We start from the raw sequence: 25,209 nt of genomic DNA, 5'->3' as shown, positions 1-25,209 counted from the left end.
AAGGGATTTTGGTCCGCTACGCTCTCTACACACCTTTGACAGATTAAAAAATCTGCCAAAGGTTTTTTTGGGGTGAGCAGCGTTGTTTCAATATTGTTCAGACAGCACTTTAGTTTTTTGACACTCAGATGATGATGCAGAGGACGGACTCCTGAGTACGGGTATTTCTTCTCCTTTTCTCTCTGTTTATGTTGATTTTGACTTGAGGCCGATTTGTCTTCTTAAAAACGGTCTTGTGTGGAGCTCTAATTGGTGATAGCTTAAATATGAAGTGTAGGTACTTTTTGAATAAGAATCATTTCTAAATATTTTATTTGTATTAATTAGAGTATTCACATGTAAATGTGCAATTAACTATGCTACTACAAACATACTTGAATTATTTCCGGTAGAGGAGAAGGTCCAGAATCACGTGGTTCTGGTCTTTGAGGAATGGGATACACAATGGAATATCTGTCACACGATGAAATTTTCGGATGTATTGGCAAAATGGGACTTATATCTGTGGGAAATGTACATGATGGTTTATACATTATACAGTATTGTCGTTGATGGGAAAAACACAAGAATGAAAAGTGAATAAATACATAAAAAAGCTTAGTAGCGAAAGTGCCATTGAACAGGAAAATGTAGGTAGATAGATGACATGTCTCCTTTAACTATTTAATACGCCATGTGAATTAAATAACTAAGAGTTATTCATCTAGAAAACATGCTTCTTTTTTGGCAGTCTCAACATAAAGATAAATATTCTTAACTCTTACGTAGCTATGCTATTAGTAAAGAAATGTGTGCCTATTGTTGGTGTGTAGGAGCTGATAACCCATTTTGGAGCAGAAAAACATATGCAAAAATTAAAATGTGTTCCATTGTCTGTCCTGATATACTCCAAATATAGTAAGAATATTTTTATTTCCATAAACTTATATAAGGGGAAAAGGGCGAATCATGACATAATTTACCTTCGTTTCTGTCAGTATAGCTGAAATGTGGCTGAGAATTTAGTGCATTGGACGGTTCAGGGCAATTATGGAGACATAGAAGAGGTACATGTTTACTGTTCTCTAGATGTACAACAATCTTACAGCAGTCTTCTGACAATACATAGTTCAGAACAGGGAAATGCATGTCAATCATCGTCACGTGGAGACCCAACTGCACATCCCATAGCCTAATGGTCCCATCCTTTGATGCTATATGCAATAAAAACAAATGTATAATTATTTGTTGTTTTGATGCATTTTATCCTCAATTTAAAAATGGAAATACAGTAAATATTGTTTTTTTTTTCTTTTTAAAATGATGATTGGATACTAATATCAAAATAAATACTCTCTTTCATCATATTCTTCAGATAAGCCTCAGTCACTCTTCACCGGATAAAGCTAACAAAAATCAAACGGATGAAGAAACGGGGAAAGTACGCAGTCTGAAAAATGGATAACAACCGTACAATTACCGGACATTTATCATGCAAGCAACCTATAAATCAAATGTGCAACGTATCAGAAACTGACGAAATATTTTTGAAAAGAAAACTAACGGTCAATCAATCGGTGTCTTGAGCACGTTTAGTTTATTCGTTTCACGTCCGGTAATGGTTCAACTGTAATTAAGTTCGAACTAACATCAACGAAAGTAAACTTGTGAATACAAGAAAAGTTCACGAGTTTCACACAAAAAAGAACATGCAAACGTATAGCTACGGTACTGTCAGCGATCACCTTAGTCCGTTTAGTTTTGAAAATGCTCAAAACGTATTGCCTGATAGAACTTTTTCAAACCTTGAAAGTACTGTATTCGCCAAATGAGAAAGGACAAGAAACGTACATGCGAAGGGATAGGAACGATTTGAAAAATTTGCCACGTGTTTGACGTCTGGAAGCATTATCCGATGACGTTCGACTGAGGCAATCTATAGTATTCATTACGACAAATCTGTTTATATCTTACATGATATCACAAATTGCTCATTGGAAAGGAAATTTAGGGCTGTGATGCACATTGTGTGGCAATTGAGTTTGTGGCGACACTCCCCACTAGATATCTCCCATACCATGATGCAGCCATCGTTGGCCCCAGAAATAACGGCGCTTCCATCGCTGTTAATAGCCACTCTTATAACACTGGTACTATGCTCCACTAAAACCTAAAAATGAATCCACAGTAGGAATATTGTTGATGTAGCACTTTTATTATTATTATATATATATATATATATATATATATATATATATATATATATATATATATATATGATAAAAATCTAAGAAAAACCTTAAAAAACCTTGTAAAACCTTGGAGTAAAGAAATTGCTCATAAGGAGAACTGACAAATATAAGGAAATTTTTATGAATCCCATAGGAGACTTTGCACTGTGTACCCTAATGTATAAAAAGAAACTCGGTTATATGGAAGCGAAATTCGAAATCTCGCCCTCCTAATCACCGAGATTAATGGCGATTATGATAACCGAAACTTCACACCTCATGTAAAACGAAAACATTTTGTAATTCAAAAGTTTATATACCTGAGATCTTTCGATAATACATGTACATGTTTTGCTGTTTATCTGTAAGAAATAAACTAATGTTGGTTATGCATTTATGAACTTTCAGAATTACTGTCTATATCGTATTACTCAAAAAGTAATTTTTGTATGCCCTACATGATGTTTAATTGTCAGAAACTGTATATACATGTATATATCATGTCTTTCTGCTATTTTCAGTGCAATCCTTTGGATTGATTAAATAAACTACATGTTTGAATTACACGACTTTGTCAAGCTAGTAAGAATAGCGATTTCCTAAGTTTCAAAGCTGTGTGTGCTTTTGAAAATGAACAGATGTCTGTAACAAATATTTTGGGAACCAGAATACATGCACATGTACTCAAGTATAGCTTTGGTACGCAATGCACCACACACTAAAATAAAAAGAAATAAACTGTTCGTATGCGAAAGAAATTCATCGAGTGCATACATGTGCAACATTATCAGCTTCATGAAAACTCGAAAAAGAATTGAATCATTCGCAAAGTCAGAATAACGAGTGTAATAAAATCTGTAATAAAATGTAATGTAATGTAATAAAATCTGAAAATTAATCACCCATATTTAATCCATTGAAATCAATAATCATAATCTGTCTCTGAGGGCCTGTCCTGCTGCCTGATAAACATGATTAACTACAATCAAGTTCATTACTACCTGCCTTAGTTGTGATTTTACCTACATGGATTGTGATCTTCCCTGCGTGAGTTGTTATATCATCGATTTGTTGTGATTTTACCTGCTCGAGTTGTTAATTCATCTTTGTGTAGTATTTTTTACCTGCTTGAGTTGGGATTTAACCTGCGTGAGTTGATGAATTTACCTGATTGAGTTAGTGATTTTACCTTCATGAGTTGTGATTTTACCTTTGTGAGTTGTGATTTTACCTTCTTGAGTTGTGATTTTACCTTCGAGAGTTGTGATTTTACCTGCGTGAGTTGGGATATTACCTTTGTGAGTTGTGATTTTACCTGCGTGAGTTTTCCAGTCGTCAGATCCCAGACCTTACATGATTTGTCTTCAGAACCAGTCACGAGGAATCGGTCTTTTATATCACAACAGAGGCACGTGATTCTTTCTGTATGGCTGACACCAGTAACCAATGTTCCTGAATCAGTCTTCCAAACTCGTGCACTGTATTGGTGAGTAGCAATAGGACATACATACCTAGCTTACTTGATTATGATGATTATAAGTATGTAATAAAGAGTTATGAACTTTATAAGTAATCTTCCTTCCAAAAATTAAACAAAAGTCTACATGTTTTTTGCAATTTTTGTACATCTTTGAAATATAAATGCAGTACTATTAGATAAACTACTAGAATTTAGAATTATAGATCTGATTACTGTTCTGTATCTTCAAAATATCTATTTTCTGAACTTGACATGACATACCAGTTATCTCCCCTAGCAGTGATGAGTAACTGACAGTCTGTTGATAATATAAAGGTGGATGCTTGTCTGTCAAACGTCATCAAAGTCGTGCCTTCGTCTGCCCGCCATAGATGAAAGTGTCCTAGAATATCGTAAGACACAATTCTCATATCATCTCCCAGAATCTTCATCTGTCTTACAAAGTTCTCGTGTTTCTGTTAAAAAGGTTCGAATAATAGATGTTTTAATTTTGTGCTGAGTTGGAAAAAACAAAGTATTTAATTAGCAACAGTTTAATGAAATAATACTTTCTTTCTGTCAGAGTACATTTTACCCACATTTTGTAGCTGAAAGTTTATAATATGACTTATATGAACCAATATATAGCTGCAACAAAATGATATTTAGTAAACAGTATTTACATTTCTCTATTGCAATCTATGGCTTTAAAAAAGGAAAAGAAAAGAGACACTAGTTGGATACTGAAGCGATTTCTGGAGTTTACCTCATAGCTAACTATAACCATGGCTAGATTTCTGGAGTTTACCTCATAGCTAACAATAACAGTGGGTAGATTTCTGAAGTTTACCTCACAGATAACAAGTCGCCCGCGTGGCGCAGTGGTTAGAGCGTTCGCTCTAGAGTCGCGGAGTAAGGAGTTGATTCTTACGTCGCGAGTTCGAATCCCACTGTGGGACTTGGAGACCGGTCCTTCGGATGAGACCGTATGAACCGAGGTCCCGTACCGCAGTAGGTGCTTTCACGAAAAAGATCCCTCACTGCTCAATGGCCCCGAGTGCCGAGTATAGGTCAAAATTTGTAGCTCTCCACCAGCAAGTGGTGGCGTCTCCATATGAGTGAAAAATTCTCGAGAGGGACGTTAAACAATAAAAACAAACAAACATAGCTAACAATAACCGTGGCAAGATTTCTGGACCTTATCTCATAGCTAAGTATAATCGTGGCTTGACTTACTCAATAAAGCTTACATATACCTCAAAGCTAACATTGCTTGTGGCTAGATTTCTAAGCTTACATAGTTGACAATGCCTGTGGCTAGATTTCTAGGCTTACCTCATAACTAACAAAAACCGTGGCTAGATTTCTAAGCTTACACGTACCTTATAATTAATAATGCCTGTGGCTAAATTTCTAAGCTTGCCTCATAGCTAACAGTAGCCATGGCCAGATTTCTAATCTTACATGTACCTCATAGTTAACAATGACTGTGGCTAGATTCCAAGCTTACCTCATAGCTAACAATGGCCGTTGCTAGATTACTAAGTTTACCTCTTAGCTTATAATGACGGTGATTTGATTTCTTATCTTACATCATAGCTTACAATGATTGTGGATTTGTTTCTAAATTTCCCTCAAAGCTAACAATAAACGTGGCTAGACTTCTAAACTTACCTCATAGCTAACAATGACTGTGGCTAGACTTCTAAACTTACCTCATAGCTAACAATGACTGTGGCTAGATTTCTAAACTTACCTCATAGCTAACAATAACTGTGGCTAGATTCTAAACTTACCTCATAGCTAACAATGACTGTGGCTAGACTTCTAAACTTACCTCATAGCTAACAATGACTGTGGCTAAAGTCATACTCCAGACTTTGATTGTCTTGTCCTCGGCTGCCGTCACTGTAAAGGCAGTTCTAGAGGAAGGTTCGATACAGGTAATGGCACCACTATGCCCCAGAAAACTCTCAGAATAAATGTTCATTTCAAGATCCCACAGTTTGATTTCCCCATCGGTGGCTCCTGTTAAATCAATACAGAATTCTGTATTCTTTCTTTATTCTTTATTTTCAATAAAACTATTGTCCTATTACATATACACTTTAATGCATTTTACAGGCTCTATGCTTGAGCTTTGAGTGAATATATATATCTGACATGCAAGCACCTGACAAAGCAATTTTGGCGTCGGTCGTGATGGCTACACATGTCACGATACAGGTATGGTCATCATTTTCTACGTTGTTCGTCAGTTTTGGCAGGAAACTCCATAAATTGATTTTACCCTAAAAGAGGAGAATTATATTTATCATCCCATTACCGTTGATAAAGAAGCTGAAAAAGTACAGGTATGAAGTTCACAAAGAAAAGTCCAGAGAAACACATTCTGATTCTATGGTACCCTATGTTCTGGGCTCATTCTCTTAGACTTCCCAAATTCTAAGACTGTGCAAGAGACAAGGCACATTTCAATTTAATAGATTTCATTTTAATTCGTCCTTTTAAGAAAGAGAATCTTTTGACTCACTGGTTTTGAAAAGCTCTAAAAATAATTGAAATGTCAAATGATAGTAATTACAACAGCCATAACCTTAAACAGTAAAACAGCAAAAGCAGATTTATAAGCAAAACCAATATTATTCATTTTTCTGTAAAAACCAGTCTTCCAAGACAGACAAATCTTGGTTTTGTCATATTGAAAAAATAAATAAAAAGTTTTTACTTGTCAGATTTTAGATAAATAGATACATGAAAGCTGCTTTATACTGGTAACTTTAAAAGAAATGGAAAGACCTATCATAAATATCTCCCAGTAAATTCAAAATTCCGAAAAACTAAAAAAAATGTTTTTAACCATTTTTACAACACTGTACAATTGTAAACAATTAACGACGCAATAGCAATTGCATTTTCAAACTTTAGGGTTTTTTATACCTCAGATGAACTGAAAACCATAGACTGGTCATTGGAAATTCTGACGTGCGTTACAGCAGAGTTATGACCCTGGAAGATATCTATAAGTTCTGTGGTCCTGAAGTTGAACATATAAACCATGTTGTCCTGGCAACCGGCAAAAACATGGTGACAATTATCAGCCAGCGTCAGTGTTCGTACCTAAGAAAGAAAAGTAAATAATCAATTCTAATTGAAAAGAATGTGTGATAGACAGCGAGGCGTCAGGTAATTGGAGAAACAAATGTCCTGTTCTGGTGTAAATTTGTCTTGCTGTATTCGTTCGAAGAACTATTTTTGTAACAGACATTACTTAGCAAGGTAAAAGGTAAAAATTAATTTGACTTTAGTTGTGTACTTTGCTTTATCTGACAAGTTTTTCTCACTTTCGTCTGAATCATTCGTTTTCGTAACAGGAAAAAAAAACACTGACAACACATTGATTGATATAAAAGGCAAGTAATAATAACTGTATTACATACCGGTAGATAAAAATAAATAATAAATCCAATGAAACAATAATTACCCATCCTTTATGTCCTTTAAGCTGGTGAATCCAGGAACCTGTGGTGAATGATATGACATTCAAACTCCCGTCCTCGCAGCCTGAAATATATAAAATATAATATAAAAGCTCATATCTTAAAGCAATGTATCTTAAAACATATCAAAAAGCGAACTATTATTCTTCGATTGATATTTTAAACTTTAGTTTTGTTTGTTTCTTTTTCCGCAAAAAAATTAATGATACCTGATGCTACTATATTCATAAAATGTCATTTGGCGAAATTTTGAATTAAATTGGAGGGGATATGACTGTTTTATCGTTAATTATAGATGATCAAAGCGTAAAAACAATGTCGAGAATGGCAACGTCATTGAAAATCCTGGAGCACAGAGCTATTAAAAAATTATTTCTGCAAACAGGAAAATATCCGAAGGAGACTAGAATGCTTTAAGATGGTTCAGGGATTGCCTATACGTATCTAGGACAAAAGTGTTCAAATGACAGTAGCTTTGTTAGAATGGAAGGGTTGACGTTTTTGACGACCCAAACGAAAAATTGACGAAACATTTCAGTCCTACAGAGACGTCACCGTATGCCGGTGAAGGGCTTCAAATTTAGACCTATACTCGGCACTCAAGGCCATTGAGGGTTCTTTATCGTGTCAACGCCTGCCGTGACACAGGACCTCGGTTTTAAAGGTCTCATCCGAAAGACCCATGACTTTCACTTCTAGTGCCGGGCGCTTGGCGAAGGAACAGTCACTACATACGTTTACATCTTAGGTTTGGCACGGCGCGGCGAACGAGTATCGAACCGGGTCTCCCGATCACGAAGAGAGCGCCCTACAACTAGGCTACCGTTTATCCCGCTTATGAGTCGCACGGACGTACGCTGCGCCTATAGATTTTGTATTGTTTCCATACCTGATCGTTTAACTGCGTAGACATCGATTTTAAGATCTTACTAATATCCGATACGCCAAAGACATTTTAGAAACAAAGTAACATGCCTTGCTATACTTATTCAATTTTTAAGTAGGGAAAAAACTTGAAAAAGCTATAGAACTGAAAAGTATTTAGAGCTGTGAAAAAGCTTAAGAGGTTTGGAATCGGGTTGTCACGTCAAATAACGTCAAAAAACGTTACGTGATTGCTCCGTGAATCCTATGACCGCACAGTAAAAGTCATTGTATATTTTTAAAATATTAGTATTTGGATCTTATTTTTACTAATTAACAAAAGATGAAATAAATGGAGATAACGAACAGTATTCAATCTCAAAAGTCCATTCAAACAATACAAATCAGAATCAGAGCAAACACGGACCTCTTAAACATCAGAGGTAGGATCAGGTGCCATGGAGGAGTGAGCATCCCCTGTCGTGTGCTCCTTGTCATCATCGGGAAATTATTTTTTAAAATTCATTTGCAGCAAACGTTCACAATTTACAGATCATCAATTAGTGTATGTTATGATTTATCCTAATAATTATTTTAAAACTTTTTTTTTTCAGTTCTCAAATTAAGGTGAATTTCTTTTTTTTTTTTTATACTACAATCAAACATTTTATACCCTTTGCCGCATTAATTGTGTTTTCAACAGATATGAAAAATACATCTTGGATCAATGATTAAGCTGTTTTAAAAATGCAGGTATGATTCTAATTAGGTTTTCACCTGCTAGCAAAAACGTGTTGTCAGACGTTAGATCCATACAGGAAATAGGAGAGTGAATGTCATCCACAGTAAGCAGCTGAGTCTTCTCTTTCATACACCACACAATTATCTTTGTGTCCCGAGAGGCTGTAAAATATTCTACTAGTTTTGCACATATGGCACCCTGCACAGTCATGTCTCTCTGTATGTGTTGTTTTCAATAATTTTATTCTGATTTTTTTTTTTTTTTTTTTTTTTTTTTTTTTTTTTTTTTGATTTTTTTTATTTTATTTTTATTATTATAATTTCGGAAAAGTTATTTATTTTAATATAATTCGTTTAGGCTTAGCCTCTAAATACTAGTAAGAATCTTTTATTTAATAATAAATATTGTAATTTGTTTTTAATCCATAAACTGATCAGGATATATAATTAAGCAACAGAAAATGTTTATTTTATACCTGACGATAAAAGATCGGCATTGCTGTTGAGCTTGAGGGCTGTCACTGCTTTTGTGTGACCTTTCAGAACATCTGTTCTCTTTCCTGTCGACACTGATGACAACACAATGGTCGTGTCATCAGATCCACTGATCACGACGTCATCTTCTGGGGTCATGCACAGACAAAGAACAGCGCCCAAGTGTTCCCTTTAATAAAGATAGGGAGAATAATATTTGTTGTAATCTTAATTTTATTATGGGGTTTTAAATTATTATTCAAAATTAATTTACCTTATGACACTTGTACAAAGACCTTCAGCAAATTTCCAAAATCTAACTGTACCATCCTCCGAGCCACTGATACAAAACTGTTCCTTGTTTGACAATATCAAGCACCGAATAGAACTTCTGTGACCTTATTATAATATAAAAAAAAAATAAATACAAAATTAATACTAGTGGAAGCACAAGAAATTTAAGACTCAAAAAAAAAAAAAAAGAAATACTGTTTACTTATTTACCAGAAAACAGCTTCAGTAATTTTTTGGATGGCACATGATACATTCCAATGTCAAGAAGACCGTAAGAACAGAGAATATGCTGGTTGTTGTGCAGTGGTGCGATGAGATTTGCTCCATCTAGACCATCCATTGTTGCCACAAGAGGAAGGTGAGGGCTAGGAAGCCATGACGTCATAGGAATGAACAAGGGTTCATTGTATGTGTCACACCATTGCATGCTCTGAGTCACGAGAGATTCCGTAAAACAAGGGTAAAAATCTATACATATAAAAATATTTGCATTACACATGTATTTTGCTTATAAAGTGTGTGGAAAGCTACGACATTCAAAACATCATAACACATCGCTAACGCGCGTCATTCAATTTGTTTGCACACACCGTTGCAGTTATGAGACTATATCTTTCAAAAAATATTCATTAAATGGTTAAATAATGTATGCTTTAAAAAATTACAATCAGTATCCATTGTATAGTATTTATGTCACCCGAACAAAGTCGGACAACAAATTGTTCCTGCTAGACCTATAATTTTGTCCATGAATGTTCTTTTAGATGGCTGGAACAAATTTAATGAAACTTCAACTGTAGTTGTGCTTTCCACATTTTAAATTTTCCAAATGGCCAGTTACCAGTTGCATAACCAATCTTTTGGAAGCTTTAAAGGATTCTTTTTTGCATCAACTTTCGGGAGGAGCTGAAGTGACGTGACCATTGTGTACTGACATTCAGGTACGTGTTCTTGTGAATTACTGTGCTTTGTGTGTATATATTGCCATAATATGCATAAAACTTGAGGCATTTATATTACACCATTAGGGTCATTGGGGTGAGATATGCTATTAAATGCAATAGAAAAGTTTCTAGTTACTTCCCTACCGGTGAAACAGAAGGGGACTATAGGTTTCCTCCTGCCTGTCCGTCCGTCTGTCCCTTTGTCTGTCTGTCAGTATGTTCCACTCAGTTTTCTCAACTGTTTTCCTAAATGCTTCCAGATATTATGCAGTTTTTTGGTGTGTGAGTGTACCTTGATGAGTTACAGTTCAAGTTTGCATTTCATTCCGGTTCGTCGATTTTTGACGGAATTATGGCCGTTTTAATTTCTGAGGGAAACCAGTTTCTCACTTAGTTTTCCACACTTTTTCCCAAACACTCTCAGTTATTGAGCTGTTTTTAGTGTCTGTGTCTACCTTGATAAGTAATAGATTAAGTTTGCCTTTTGTTCTGCTTCAATGCTTTTTGACGAAATTATGGCCTTTTTAATTTTTGAGGGGAACCAGATTATACTTGCCGGTAGGGGACTAGTATTGCTTATGCAATACTCCCAGGATGCTTGTTTTATTTAGTGTTCCTAAATACTCAAAGAAATTTGAAACATTTCTGCTCAGCACTTCCTTGTATAGATTTTTTTAATAGATCATCTTGGAGTGAACTTGAAATATATTGTCATATTCTATGCATGAATGATTTATAAGTGTTCGATTTGATTTATTCTGGCATCTTGCACAATGATTCACAGGTAATATTGCAAGGTTCATGAGCAACATAAATAAACAATGAGCTATTACCTTTGATGTCTCTTAGATACCCGATCAGTTCATTAGCTAATTGTGTTGGATGCTTTGCAAGGACAGGACATGATTTCAGCAGGCAGTTGTAAATCAGAAAGACTTCAGCATCTACTAGTCTGGACAAAGTTAATCGGAAGTTCTGAAGGACTGTATTTATGGAGGAGGAGTCAATCATTGAAAGCAAATACTCAAAGTTACACAGGGCGTGTTCCTTTAGCCGCTTTGCGTCACCTGTAAAGTGATTAAACATTGCTTCATGTTGCATAAGCGTCGACGGCTTCAAAGGAATGCGTATCTTTAAAATCAACAGTATTAATGAACATACGTCATTATTAATGCTACTATTATCACAGGAGCTTCATCAGATGAAATAGATTTTCAACATTGGTGCATTATCGCATGAACTTTCAAATGATTTCTTTATGATAAAAGAAAAACAAGTAAACAAAGAAAATATAAGGTATTGTCATTTTCTTTTCTTAGTCTAGCTCAAAATTCACAGTCTTTTGCGAGTACTATTTTGCGCGGTCTAATTTCTTAAAGCTTTCTGAGAGCTTACATAATATTTTTTTATGCCAAAACTCTCAGACTCGGCAAACATTTTTGCCATGGAGGTAAAACATCACAACCAGAAAGATTTTTACCTAACTGCAGTAGGTGTATCCAAAGTTCGTTTATCTTCCTATTGTTATATTTGGTCTCACTGTACAGGAGAGGTTGGTGACATACATATCTCTGAATGTCGTCCTCGATCAGAGAGTTTTCCTGTATCAACATCTGTTTACCCTCCGTCCATGTCTCCAAAAATAATTCCGTCAAATCGGAATGGATACCACCAATACTATCAACATTTGCCATGTATCTCCTTCGAACAATATCTTCTACAAAATCATGGGACCAGCACAAAACAATTTTTCTGTGGACGAAACGCTGAGACAGAAGTAATCCTGAAACAATATAAAAAAAACGCTGAGACAGAAGTAATCCAGAAACAATATAAAGATAGCAAAACCATTCAGGAAAAAAACCCGTTAGATTGATCGCCCAAAGTCCGTGATTGTTTGATTAAAATGGGAGCCCCCCCCCCCTCTTACCTCATGGGAATTACTTTATACCTCGGCGACTTGTTCATGAATCAAAATAATAACATAGTTAATGCAATGGTTAAAAAATTGAAAGGAGTTAAATACATCACAGATTAAATTTATATTTACTGACCTAAACGGTATGATCTTGAAGCAAAATCTTGATAAACTTCTAGCAATGACATGCTCATTTAATTAAGGGTTCTAGAGTTAGATTTTAGTATCTTATTATTCGGTCTCCCCATCCTCAAAGATTTGACATACGACGACATACTTAAGTTTAAATCTGATCTAATAATGGGTTCAAAACGATTTGAAACATAGGGACTTCCATGCTAATATATATATATATATATATATATATATATATATATATATATATATATATATATATATATATATATATATATATATATAGATCCTCCAATATTGGGAGACGAAAATTAAAAAAATAAATACATACCTATCTCAGATTTGAGATAAATCCATAAGAACCATGGAAATCGAAACACCTCAGAATTGCTATATCTTAAAACAGATAATATGACATCGTTGTTGCAAGATAATATGTCCAGAAGTTCTGATTCACTTAAACCAAAGTTTGATAGGGTAAAATAACGACACATTGCTTCTACAAGCTCCGTTCCAAATGTAAACTCCAACTGGTCTAAATGTTTGTGAACTATTTCCTCATTTGAAATTGGAAAGTGATTGTTTATGAAATTGTAATTCACATGCCAGTCTTTTAAAAGTTTCAGAGCATTCTGAATGACAAACGGTGAGGCTTTTAGAAGAAGTTTAATGAATAGTTTTTCTTTGTTTTTGGCCATTACTCTCTTATTCTTGGAGAGATTAAAAGTCAATGCTTCTTCGATTCGGTCATGCGTCCAACCTGGAAAGATCACCATACTGTCTATAGCATTATTGGTTTTGGCTTCAAGTTTTTGAAAAGCATGATCTTTGCCTGGTCTGTATGAAATTATCAGATGCACTTTAGGAGGTAGCTTTATTGAAAACCAGTCGATCATATAGTTTGTTTCTTCCTTATCGTTGCTCTCTAAGTTATCAACACCATCTAGAACAAGCACAAGGTGACGCTGACCTTTTGAAATACGATTTGCAAGACCATAAAAGTAATTTGTGAGATGCGACCCATCATACTCCTCCAAACAAATGTTCTGCTGAAGTACAAAATTCAGTTGAACACAAATTTCCCTAAGAATTTGCTGCTTATCCTTCGATTTCGGAGTTATCCCTATGAATCTTGATATAAGTATCATGTCCTTACCAAATAATTCTCTGGCACGAAAACATATTTTAGATAGGAAGAGCGATTTCCCACATCCAGCATCCCCTTTGACAATTATGAGCGGATGATCAATTCTTGTTCCATTCATTAGTAGCATCTGTATCTTGGACAAGAGAAAGTCCAAGCCACCTCCATGGTAAACTTTCATTAATTCTTTGCAATGGTGCAAATGTATCAGTGTCTCCAGACAAAGTTCACCTTTTTTCGTTGACGGAAAATGCAGTTTGTTCTTTTCATGTTCATCAAAAAAATCCCTCAATCCCATCGCCACTGCAGCTGTCAAATTTTCAAGATAAGCCACATGCTCCGAATTATCTTTTGATATACCTTTCGAGTCACATTGTAAAGTGAATGTGAATTTATTTGAATTTGAAATCTTCGAGTCTACCTCACATTTTAAATTGCTAAGCCTTTCCTGTTTGTCCTTTTCCAGGATTCCGTTGAGGTCAAGGTCAGTGAAACAGGCTTGAATGTCTTTTGCTTCACTCATTGATAAACCTTTGATAAGAAATTGCATACAGAGTATTAATTCCAGGGTATCTGATGCAAAAAAGTTCAGGAAAACAAAGTGCTGAAGTAGAGAACTTTGTGCGTTTTGTTGTAACTTGTATACTTTTTTCCCATTATTGCACTGATATACCGTAGATTCCCAAACATAAGCGAGTAATTAATTATCGCGTAATTTCGTGAGTGGTTCGTGAGAAGAACCACTCACGAAATAAGATTCCTCGCTTTTATTTTTATGATGCTAAAATCAATGTAAAATCTCTCGATAAACCGTCCACTCGCGAATTATTGTTCTCGTGATTTGATGTTCAAGAGCCATTTCGCGAAAATAAGCACTCGCGAAAAATAATGAATCTACAGTACTAAGTTTGTTTTTTCTCTTTATTTTTTTTTGTTTACCTTCTATATTTCTGAATATAAAAACTCCTTCCTTGCAGCCCAGTTTCAAAGCTTGTGTAACCTCTTGTTCAAAAGCTAAAAAAGATTACTGTTGAATGGTTTTTAACAACATCATAATCATTAATTTACCTAAGTAATACATGTATTTGAAAATTGTTTTTTCATGTTTATAAAGTTTCAGGGACGAAGAACTTGACACAGCGTATTGCAAGTAAATATACTGATTCACACACACACACACACCCTCACACACACACACACACACACACACACACACACACACACATATATATATATATATATATATATATATATATATATATATATATATATATATATATATATATATATATATATATATATATATATATATAATGATCATTTTCCCATAATTTTATAGTATACCCGAGGTGAAAAAACGTTCCTGTTTCTGGAGATGAACCTGGTTGATGTTTCCTTCGTCGTGAGCTATTTTGGCGCCATACTGAATTATGTCCAACAGACCTGTGTAGGTAGCTGACCATTCCTCTATGTTCCTCTCATGTTCTCTCTGATTTCCACTAGACCTAAAGTTACAATGAATTTCATGAGAAAATGAGACATCTTCGATATCAGTTTCTTTTAATATGCAAAGCATAATTTTCTTAAAAAGTATAAACGAAAATAAAGTTAAACTCTATTCTTTTTAAAAGGAAATTATTGCAAAGCCTTTAATTCTCAGATTTCAAACTTTTATCGTAAAAAATAGAAAAGAAAATGTTCAGAACAGTCAAATTACCCGTAAAGCAAATTAACTTTCACTTCTAAACACTTTAAAAGGACTAGTTTTACTTTACCCTAATGAACAGATTAAGAAAAAGGTGTACTAAGAAAATTCTAGCGCAAATATTTCTTTCCATGAAATTACAGAAATATTTGCATTTTAAAGAAAATGCTCTGAATAAGAGCTCTTTAATAAATATCATGATGAAAACTTTCCATGTTATTGTCAGTACCTAGCAGCTAAAGGATCACAACAATTATGCATAAAATCTTCACAGCGCATGCTCTATTAAAAAATTACTAAACCAGTTTATATTGACTATATTAAAATTTCTCTAAAAATGATTGAAGATAAGTCTTTTTTTCTGATGATTGAACATATCAACCTGAATTGAATGTTTTTGTAGACATCTTGCAGAGGTTTCAGCTTATACAAAACGGGAACAGAGTACTCATCCTTAATGTACCAGTCGTCTAGAAGGCGGATGTCTGTTAATGAGTCAAGACAATTTTAATTCATTTGTAATAAGTAACTTGTCCTCATGTCAATGTTTGTACAAGAAAACCATGTATACTGAACAATTTAAGAATGTGAAAATGCAAATTTACTGAGTAAAAACAGCGTAAAATCCTTTGTAATAAGTAACGTGTCCTTATGTCAAAGTTCATAGAAGAAATACATGTATATTGTACAATTTATTGCGGGAATTACCGCCGAAAGTCTATGTATCTTACTTTTATTCTGGTTTTGCTGACTTCTTTATTCTGTAACTATATGTCACTTTATTGTTTTCATATCGAAGCTTATTACATTTCTCTTTGAACACTTTTTTCCCTTCATTTTGTCCTTACTTCTATGTTGTTTAATTCTTTTTTTATCCGGGTTAATTCGTACTACTTTCTTTTCTATTGATACCTGATCTTTATTACATTATCATAATTATCCCTATTACAAACGTGAATTAAATCACGCAAACAACGAAGCATTTAACAGGTCTAGGCCTCCGTTTTAGGAGCATAGTTTTTGCAAGTACATTTAGACATCATCCATCTGCCACGCAATTCTAAATTTAGAGGACCCGACATAGTGCTGAGATTTTTCTTTTTAATATTGGCATCGTTTTGAATGGACAATTATTGACTTCATTGTTGAGACAGCAATGTATTTCGGCGGTTTTATATTGTACTGGTTTATTATCTAAATCATTGTTGTGTCTTCATCAGGGATCCAACTGTGATTTCTATTGTGGCAAAATAGATTTTGTAAGCAAATCATCAATACTTTTATGTTTAGAAAAAAAAAACAACTGGTGACCAGTATTTCCAATATTAAAAACCATTTAAGGTCAGTGTTTTGACGGAGGAGATATTGGAATGTTGATTCAGGACCCCTGACGTTGCGAGGAGGAGGAATGCCATCGTTTATTGAAATTTACCTATGAAATATCGGAGTCATCACTACCATTTCTGGTCACATGTAAATACATAGGAAATCCTTTCTCGGAAACTCGTATTCTTGACGTTAAATCGTACATTAAACCAAAATTAAATTTTCAATATTTGCACCGTCACGGCGCACATCCCAAAACGATCTGTAAAGGCTTTATTAAGAGGGCATATATAAGATATGTAAGCAATAAACAAACAAACAAAAGCTATTTTGCTAATTACAGTTGGATCCCCGATAAAGGTAAAACTATGATTTAGATCTGAATACACCAATACAATATCAAACCACCGAAACACATTGCTGTCATAACAATAGTCAATAATTAATTATTTATTCAAAACGATGTCAATATAAAAAAAGGAAAAAAAATCTCAGAACAATGTGTCCTCTAAATTTAGAATTATGTGGCTGATGTGTGTTGCCTAAATGCACTCGAGTTACTGTTTCACCAATATATAGTTCCAATGCATATGTAAGAAAAGACAATTATTTCATAAATATCAAGTTTATTCTAGAAAAAAAGCATCATACGTACTTCATTGAAAACAGTAGTGATTTATTTTCCAAATAATTATCTCGTGTCAGTGCATTTTTTGAAAGACCTTACCTTCTTTAGACTATTCATTAATTTTTTCTTGTACTTCATTTTTCTATATTCCTTTTGCTTGCCATGTTTGAGAGAGAGAGGGGCCTACCTTTTCCCCCCTCAAATGCTTCATTTCTAATATGTGTAAACTCTGCTTCGTCCAGAAAACTTGGAAGAGGACAGTCCCCATATTTGGAACCCAGAAGGCACTATAAGTAAATGAAATAATTATTCATTAATTTCAGGACTTGATAACCATCTTCAATGTGTAACTTTTCTGAAAGAATTTCTGTAAATCATTTTCTGATTGGTTTATCACTGGCTGTGATAAACCACGAAATCATCAATTTTCGTGGGGGTTAATTTTCGTTGTTTTCTTGGAAAGAATTCATATCCCCCACGAAATGTGAAAATTGCATACTGCTTCTTAATGTTCCTCCTTTAACAACGAAATCAAATCCCCTCGATCCAGTAGTTTTTCCTCATATCACGAAAATTTGACCCCAGAAAAATAAGTTATTTTACAGTACCATATAAAACACATTAAGTCATGCAACACAAAATTGTAAGGTACATGTATACGCCAATCACATGATTTATTTTAACGTTGTTAAAACTCGGGACTATTACCTCAAAATTATATTGGTGCGACAAAAAAATCTCTGCATGTCATCAATTAATATTTGAAAATTCAACAACTACAATTCATTAAACCACAAGGGTAGATAGTTTTACCCCTAATGTAAAAATAAGAATTGTACATTCTGTCAGGTGGAAGAAGAAACAATTGAACATTTGCTTTGGGAGTGTGATAGTTTACAACATTTTTTAAGAGAATTTGAAGATTACTTTGAAAATAAAACTAATCTTCAAATATCAATCACAAAAAATAATTTCATTTCATTTTGGGGTTCTTGGATGAAAAGAAAAAGACACATTAAATCATTAGAAATAAAACGACAATTGAAAACAATTTTTTACCGTATATATTTTTTTTTAAAATTGATTTTTATTACTTAAAGAAAAGATGGGTATAACTCTTCAACAAAGGTCAAGGTCATAAATTAGGACACGTTCCATTCTTACATGCTAATAGTAATAAATGGGAATTATGTCTAAATATACTGAGTATTCCACCCGTACACATCTGTTACGTATTCAAATTCATTGAATCTGAGGCTACAAGGGATGGAATACCTTAAAGAACAACAAAACTTTGTTCTATGTTTTAACATCTAATTTCCCTCCCAAGCAAAATGGGATAAACACTACTAAGGGTGCATTATCTGTTGACCATTTGAAAAGATTACCCCTAATTTTTATATATATATATATATATATATATATATATATATATATATATATATATATATATATATATATATATATATATATATATACTGAAACAAGAGATTACATAATTTTTTTTTGTATGTAGTATCAAATGATTAATTTTATAAAAGAAATTTTTTTAAAATTTATTGACTTAATTATAAGTTTGACTGTATGACTAAGCCAAAACCAGGTAGTCGGCTTACTAGAGATTCGGTCTCGTTTAAAGCTATATATGGCGTAACCAAAATTAAAAAAGATCTTTCTATTTGTTTTATTGCTCTCGTATATAAAGATAGTACTTTTCTGAAAATTACACAATTTAAATCAATCGCGTTTCAAAGATATCAAAAATTTAGAACTATAACCGATTTATTTAACAGCTCCACAAAAATAACAGAGATTTGAATAACACCGCCTTAATTTGATCGCGTGACACTATATTTAGACAATCAACGATAATGGCAAACAATGAGAACGGTGGGAACACAAGCGTTTTAATAGATTCAGAGAGAAAAGCGAGGAAGAGATGGGCAGATATGGAGACAAGTAAAGAGAAAATGATGTTATATTAACAATATCATGTACATTTATACGTGTTCCGTCATGCGCGTGGTGGATATTATTAATATTCAAAGTTTAACCTTGACTTTGCTGTAGGGAGAGGGCTAAAATAGGTATGCCTGCTGCCTAATCCCATTCACTTCATGTGAATAAAATTATGTATAAATAAAAAGTTTAACTTCAATATAACTATATAGAAACGTGAGATAATGGGAGTTCAAAATCGGTGAAAATTTTAGTTTACATAACATATATCATGTTTATCTACACTCAATTTTGTATTATTATTCTTTAGCTCAGATACGCCATATATAGCTTTAAGCTCTCCAATCAATGATATTTTCAATATCTGGTAATTCCAAAAGTTTTCTGCGTCATAAACAACATTTGATCATTTGAAATTGACAACTGCAACATTTCCTTGAGTGTGAGTGAGGCATAACATGAGGTTATTTAGTACATTGCTAAACGCATTAAAATACCTTAACTTGAGCAACAAGAATAACATTTTAATCAATTTCCAATGCATGCATACCATTGTATATTTTACATAAAATATTATAATTGTGTGTATATATATGAAAGGTCAATTTACAGTTTAAATTTCAAATGTCGTATAGTAAATGGCTTAATTGTTATTAACCAAACAGTAATTCAACAATAAGAAACGGTATAATTTTAAGGGATAAGATGCACTCCTGTCATTTAACAGTTTATATTTACATTTTCAAATTTCTTTGTTCAAGATAAAACTACAAATGATAAAAAAAAAATCTTGATTTCTTCATAAAGCTATTGGTTCATCGATAGACGTGGTTCAACAAAAATCAGGTGCCGGGAGGAAGAGAAGTGGTCGGGTCTTGGAGCACATGATTTACGAAATCACTAAATAACTGTCTAGTTTTGGGGTTTATGATGATGATCAAGCAGTTGAATTCCGTTATTATTTTATGCATGAACGCCTTCGGCGTTTATGCAAATTATCAAGCAAGCCAATTTCTTGACCATATCATAAAACCAAGAAACTAGACAGTTATTCCTTAAAAAAGTACTTACAATGAAGAAAGGGCCCGAAGACTTCCTATGACACTCCTCCATTGTCGCCAGGTGGCGCTGAAAGCTGTGTGTGTCCTTGGCGTGGTCAAGTTTACAACCATGATGGACATCAACCCAATGTAGATCTAATCCGTATTTCAGACAGTGGTGTTGGAGTGTGGGGAAAGTGTCTTTCAGAAGAGCAGTCCTTTCAACTTCAAAATCTATTTTATAACATGTTTAAAAGACTACTAGTATATTTATCTTCAAACATAAAGTGAAGTTTTAAAAGATATGTCTGATATACATTCGACAATAATTCAATTGAATTCGGGCCCTTACTTTGTACCCATGGAAAGGGTTTATACAGGCAAAGCCTGCTGCCCAATCTATCTATATTTTATTACATATTTTCAAATCATAACTGTGTTTTCTCTAATTTCTTAATGGTAGTATCTTTCATTTAACTTATAATACAGAGTTGTCTCTTCAGTCTATTTTGTTCATTTTCAATTTATTGTTTATACATAGATGTTAATCATTTATCTTGATCTTTAATTTACTTAATTATTTTTTTTATTTATCTATTTATTTATTTGAAGAGAGTTACATTTAGTGAATGAAAAAGAAAAAAACTATAAAAATATATGCTAAAATTGAAAAATGATAAATCAAATATAGAATCATTTGGACATCATACCTACTTATCAGAAAGAAAATCCACATAATATATCAGAATGGGCGTGTAGCATAGTAATAAAACCGTGGAAATTCTTAAGAAAATACAATGAACATTTCCATGCCATAACCATAGTGACTAGACAAATATACGTCTTAAGAGATGTATTATTGAAAAAAAAAAGAGATCCGTTATCCTTAATTAGAAAGCGAACAGTGTAATTAGACTTCAGATAGAACTCATCGATCTCGATTGAGGTTTTGTTGATAACTTCTGACATGAAAAACAACAGTAATAAGAACAAGCTGAATAATTAAGAAATGAATTCAATTTTTGAAGATTCATGAGGACATGAACTACGACGCTTCACGCCGGCATATTTCATGAAGCGCGTTAGCGCTTCATGATAAATATGCCGGCGTGAAGCGTCGTAGTTCATGTACCTCATGAATCTTCAAAAATTGAATTCATTTCTTATATTTACATTATTTTTCTGATGAGTTGCCACAAATTACACAATTCAACTGTCATTTTTAAAGCAAAACAGTTTGCACTATAGTTTTGACGTCAAGTACGGTATTATGACGTAACAATGGAGATATTCATGCTCATCCATGGTAGTTCATGAGAAAATGAACAATCGTCTTATTTGCAAAGAATCTTAAGGAAAAATATTTGGAAATGTAAATATTTGAAAATAAACCCATCTCCACTGATCTCATTCCAGATTTCTCCTAACATATATTCACAGGCTGCATTTTTCAACTTTCTTAAAATTTTTATGAAAAAGCATATATCAAAATTTCGTGCAATGAATAATTATTTTACAGTAATATATCTGTTTGCATTATATATCTTTTGTTTCATTTAAGATTTTTTTTTTTTTTTTTTTTTTTTTTTTGCATACCGGGGGTTTTGTTTCAGGCAATTTCCGTTAATTTTATTAGAAGGGGCAATATCTGATTTGCGGTACAGTTTCATATGCTGTGCGCAAATTCCATTTGTGGAATATTAATAATGTTGTATGACAACAAAAATATCTAACATACTTTTAAATTCTCATTGTTTCTTTTTGAGTGGAATAATTAGCTTAGGATCAAATCCCACTTTTTTGCTTCATAATCAAACGTCAGTGATATTGTCAATATTATCCGACATAATATAGCAATGTATACTCCATATCACAGAAACTTGTTTCTGTAATAAATTTTTACCCCGTAGTATAATTATCATACCATCTGTCATAAATTTTTTTTTACAGAAACAAGTGTCTGTGTTCCATATTGTAAGATACTGTTTTAACTATTAAACACATAAAAATAAATTGCACTAATAAAAAAAAAATGTTTGCCACTGGGTGTATTTGATCCGGGGACCTCTGGATTGTTAAGCGGGTGCTTATCCACATGACCAGTCACACCTTGCATAGAATGTCCATTTAATTAATACTTATATAGATATATGTTTCATTTAATATTTTCAAAATCTTAGATCAGCAATAATTTTGAATGATAGAAACTGGTTTATTAGGAATATTACTATAGTATTAAATTGATAAAAAGTGATTTAAAAAAAATTATTTTTCAAACTATAATGTTCTTTGTCTAACATACTTCCTGTAATTATCTGAAGCCATATTTGCTTTGTTCGATCTAAAGAAAAATACATGGAAGATCTCTTGGACTGTTCTGCAATGTAAGTGAAATTGTGGCATAAAATGTTTTATTTTTATATATATAACAATGCAGTGTATGTGATAATATGAAATATTTGAATTATTCTGATATTTTTATTGGGTTATAATTCATTCATTGTTTATGTAACAATTCCAAGTCAAACAGTTCAGTTATTATAATGTTTCTATTACAATCATTTCTCAAAGAGATAAATCATGAATATAAAGAAGTAATTCAAGATTTTCAAAGTATAATATATTTCCAAATATTACACTTTTATAACCAAGCTTATTTTTTTTATACTGAAACCTTTACACTTGATAAATAGTAAATATGATGTCATTATTGATGACAGGTTGATGTGAACCTAATTGTGTTATTCGTTGGCTCAATTACAACGTACACCTCCTGTTCAAATCCTTACTTAGGGTATGTGACAATCATGATATTTTATTTTTATGTCCATATTATAATGAATGATATTTATCATTATTATGGTACATAATGAAAAGTAATATATATAGGTATCACATATGTTGAATATCATGAAATTATTTATCTGTTTCATTTATTATATTCAACTGATGTAACTGTGTAATAAGGATATAATTTTTAGAAATAAGACAGAAAAAGTATTGTAAACTGTCTTATACTGCATTAACTGTCATTGTATTTATATATTATTGTAGAACGGTACCTTTAAAAGAAGTTTCTTAATAAATGATTGAAGCCTAACTCATTCCTTGTTACAATATAAAGGAAATTCTGCATTATGAGATATGAAGATAACGAACAGTGTTCAAGCTCAAAGTCCATTTAGACAATAAATATCGGGAGCAGATTAAACACGGACCTCCAAAACATCAGAGGTGGAATCAGGTGCCATCGAGGAGTGAACATCCACTGCTGACCGGTCATACCTGCCGTGTGCTCCTCGTCATGATCGGGAAAACGGAAAAATCCGTAGACAATGCAGTGTGTAAATAATGGCCCAACAATTAGTATGAAAAACGCTAGTCAGTATTTGACTTAATGATAGGTTGTATTTGCTGACAAGGTCATTGTATCGACCATAAAACTTGCGAAATGATGACTTCAAACGAGACTGTTGATATCCTTTTTTCATCAACTTGCTTGTCAATAGCTTGCCTCGTTTTAAAAATTGATCGTACGTAGAGCTAGCATGCCCTTGCTGGGAAGCAAAAAACCCATATGCAGGTGATAAGGGTATATTGCTACATAAATAAGGGAATTGACGATTGAAAAATTGAAGTCATCACGTTAATCATAGAGCTTGTTGTTAGGTTACCATTATCATCTTTTACCATAAACGTTTTTCTTGTAAAATATCCAAATATGAAACAGATGCGTCAGTCTCTGTGGACTCACTGGGATATATCGAGTAGACATATAAATGGAAGTAACTATTGTTAAATGTCGGGTTGAAAGCCACGGTGTTTTCATCTTCTCATGTAGAAGTTTTTGAATAAATCCTGCTTCATATGAATATTAACTGATGAAAAAACTCTTAATGACATAAAAGTCTATTATTCCTTTATAATTTTGCAAAGATGAAATTTCTCTTTTTGTCTAATTTTGCCCCTCAAGCTAAGCTATATTATTGTTTGTATTTTACTTATAAAACACATTTGAAAAATTGTAAGAGTTGAAGCAACATTTTATAATATATATTATTTTATTATATATTACTTATCTATTAAAGTAATTAAGTAAGTAAGTAATTGTTTATTTAAGTGTCACAAGCCAAATATTACGAATTAAACAACACAATTTCAATTGCATGTATAGTTTTGGTATCCTGCCTCAAAGACACTAAAAAATAATTTCAAAAAATGTGTGTAAATTAAATCTTTTTCCACAATTTTAAAATATTTTAGTTACTCCAGGGCTTATTTAAATATCTGCGTGTTCCTTCTTCTGCATATTTAAAATAATGTTTTGGCTACCACAGCCTGTATATCAGTGTTGTTCATTAAAAAACAATTTCACTAAAGCTATTAAAGTTTGCTTCTGAGATTTTAGCTAACGCAGATCGCTATAAAAGCGTAATCAAAATTTAGCTCAATCGTCGATCAAAGAACCATTTTATCAATCAGTATTTCTATCTATTAAAATTAAATTAAATATTTTTAAGTAGTTTTAGATTTATTATTGAAATAACGCGCAAATCATCGAATTCATTGAAATAAGTACAAATTCTAAAGTATACAACATTGTCTTCTTTGTTATTTTACCTGAATAATTGGAGCAGACATAGATTTTCACAGTTTGTCGTGGAAGTTCTGGAACTTCCTGGAGTCTTCCTGTAAGAATGTTCTGTACCGCTGTTTTATACACGGCCGTGGAGTCAGCGGCCATCTTGTCATCACCATCGTGTGGTCAATACAAATGACAGCTAATGCCAAAGGATTAAACTTTGTCTGAGGTTCAGTTCATACCTATTACACACAGATAATCTAAATGCACGATAATGGTATGGCAC

At 33.1% G+C, this 25,209-nt stretch overlaps 2 protein-coding genes across 2 annotated transcripts in view; one reads left to right on the top strand and one right to left on the bottom strand.

Moving 5' to 3' along the window:
- The window catches only part of LOC133175063 (uncharacterized), a 399,658-nt gene that overhangs the window by 44,933 nt on the left and 329,516 nt on the right, over positions 1–25,209 (top strand). The gene's annotated exons all lie outside the window — the stretch shown is intronic.
- Positions 109–25,085, bottom strand: LOC133174960 (protein qui-1-like). Its single transcript, XM_061310052.1, has 23 exons — positions 24,962–25,085; positions 20,373–20,575; positions 17,530–17,629; positions 15,771–15,873; positions 15,028–15,188; positions 14,623–14,697; positions 12,871–14,196; positions 11,967–12,269; positions 11,320–11,553; positions 9,753–10,010; positions 9,523–9,646; positions 9,251–9,438; positions 8,811–8,936; positions 7,154–7,233; positions 6,610–6,789; positions 5,843–5,960; positions 5,507–5,697; positions 3,952–4,145; positions 3,526–3,688; positions 1,954–2,149; positions 963–1,193; positions 375–502; positions 109–259 (listed from the first exon to the last, which is right to left on the bottom strand). The coding sequence occupies exons 1-23, from the start codon at positions 25,083–25,085 to the stop codon at positions 125–127; spliced, it is 4,941 nt and encodes a 1,646-aa protein (XP_061166036.1). The 3' UTR covers positions 109–124.

Source organism: Saccostrea echinata, unplaced genomic scaffold (genome assembly GCF_033153115.1).
Source record: "Saccostrea echinata isolate AGI-Se365-2 ecotype Australia unplaced genomic scaffold, CSIRO_AGI_Sech_v1 ptg000060l, whole genome shotgun sequence".
NCBI classification, from domain to species: Eukaryota; Metazoa; Mollusca; class Bivalvia; order Ostreida; family Ostreidae; genus Saccostrea; species Saccostrea echinata.
Note: the sequence above shows the minus strand (reverse complement) of the source record. Positions and strands in the feature narration are given on the sequence as shown.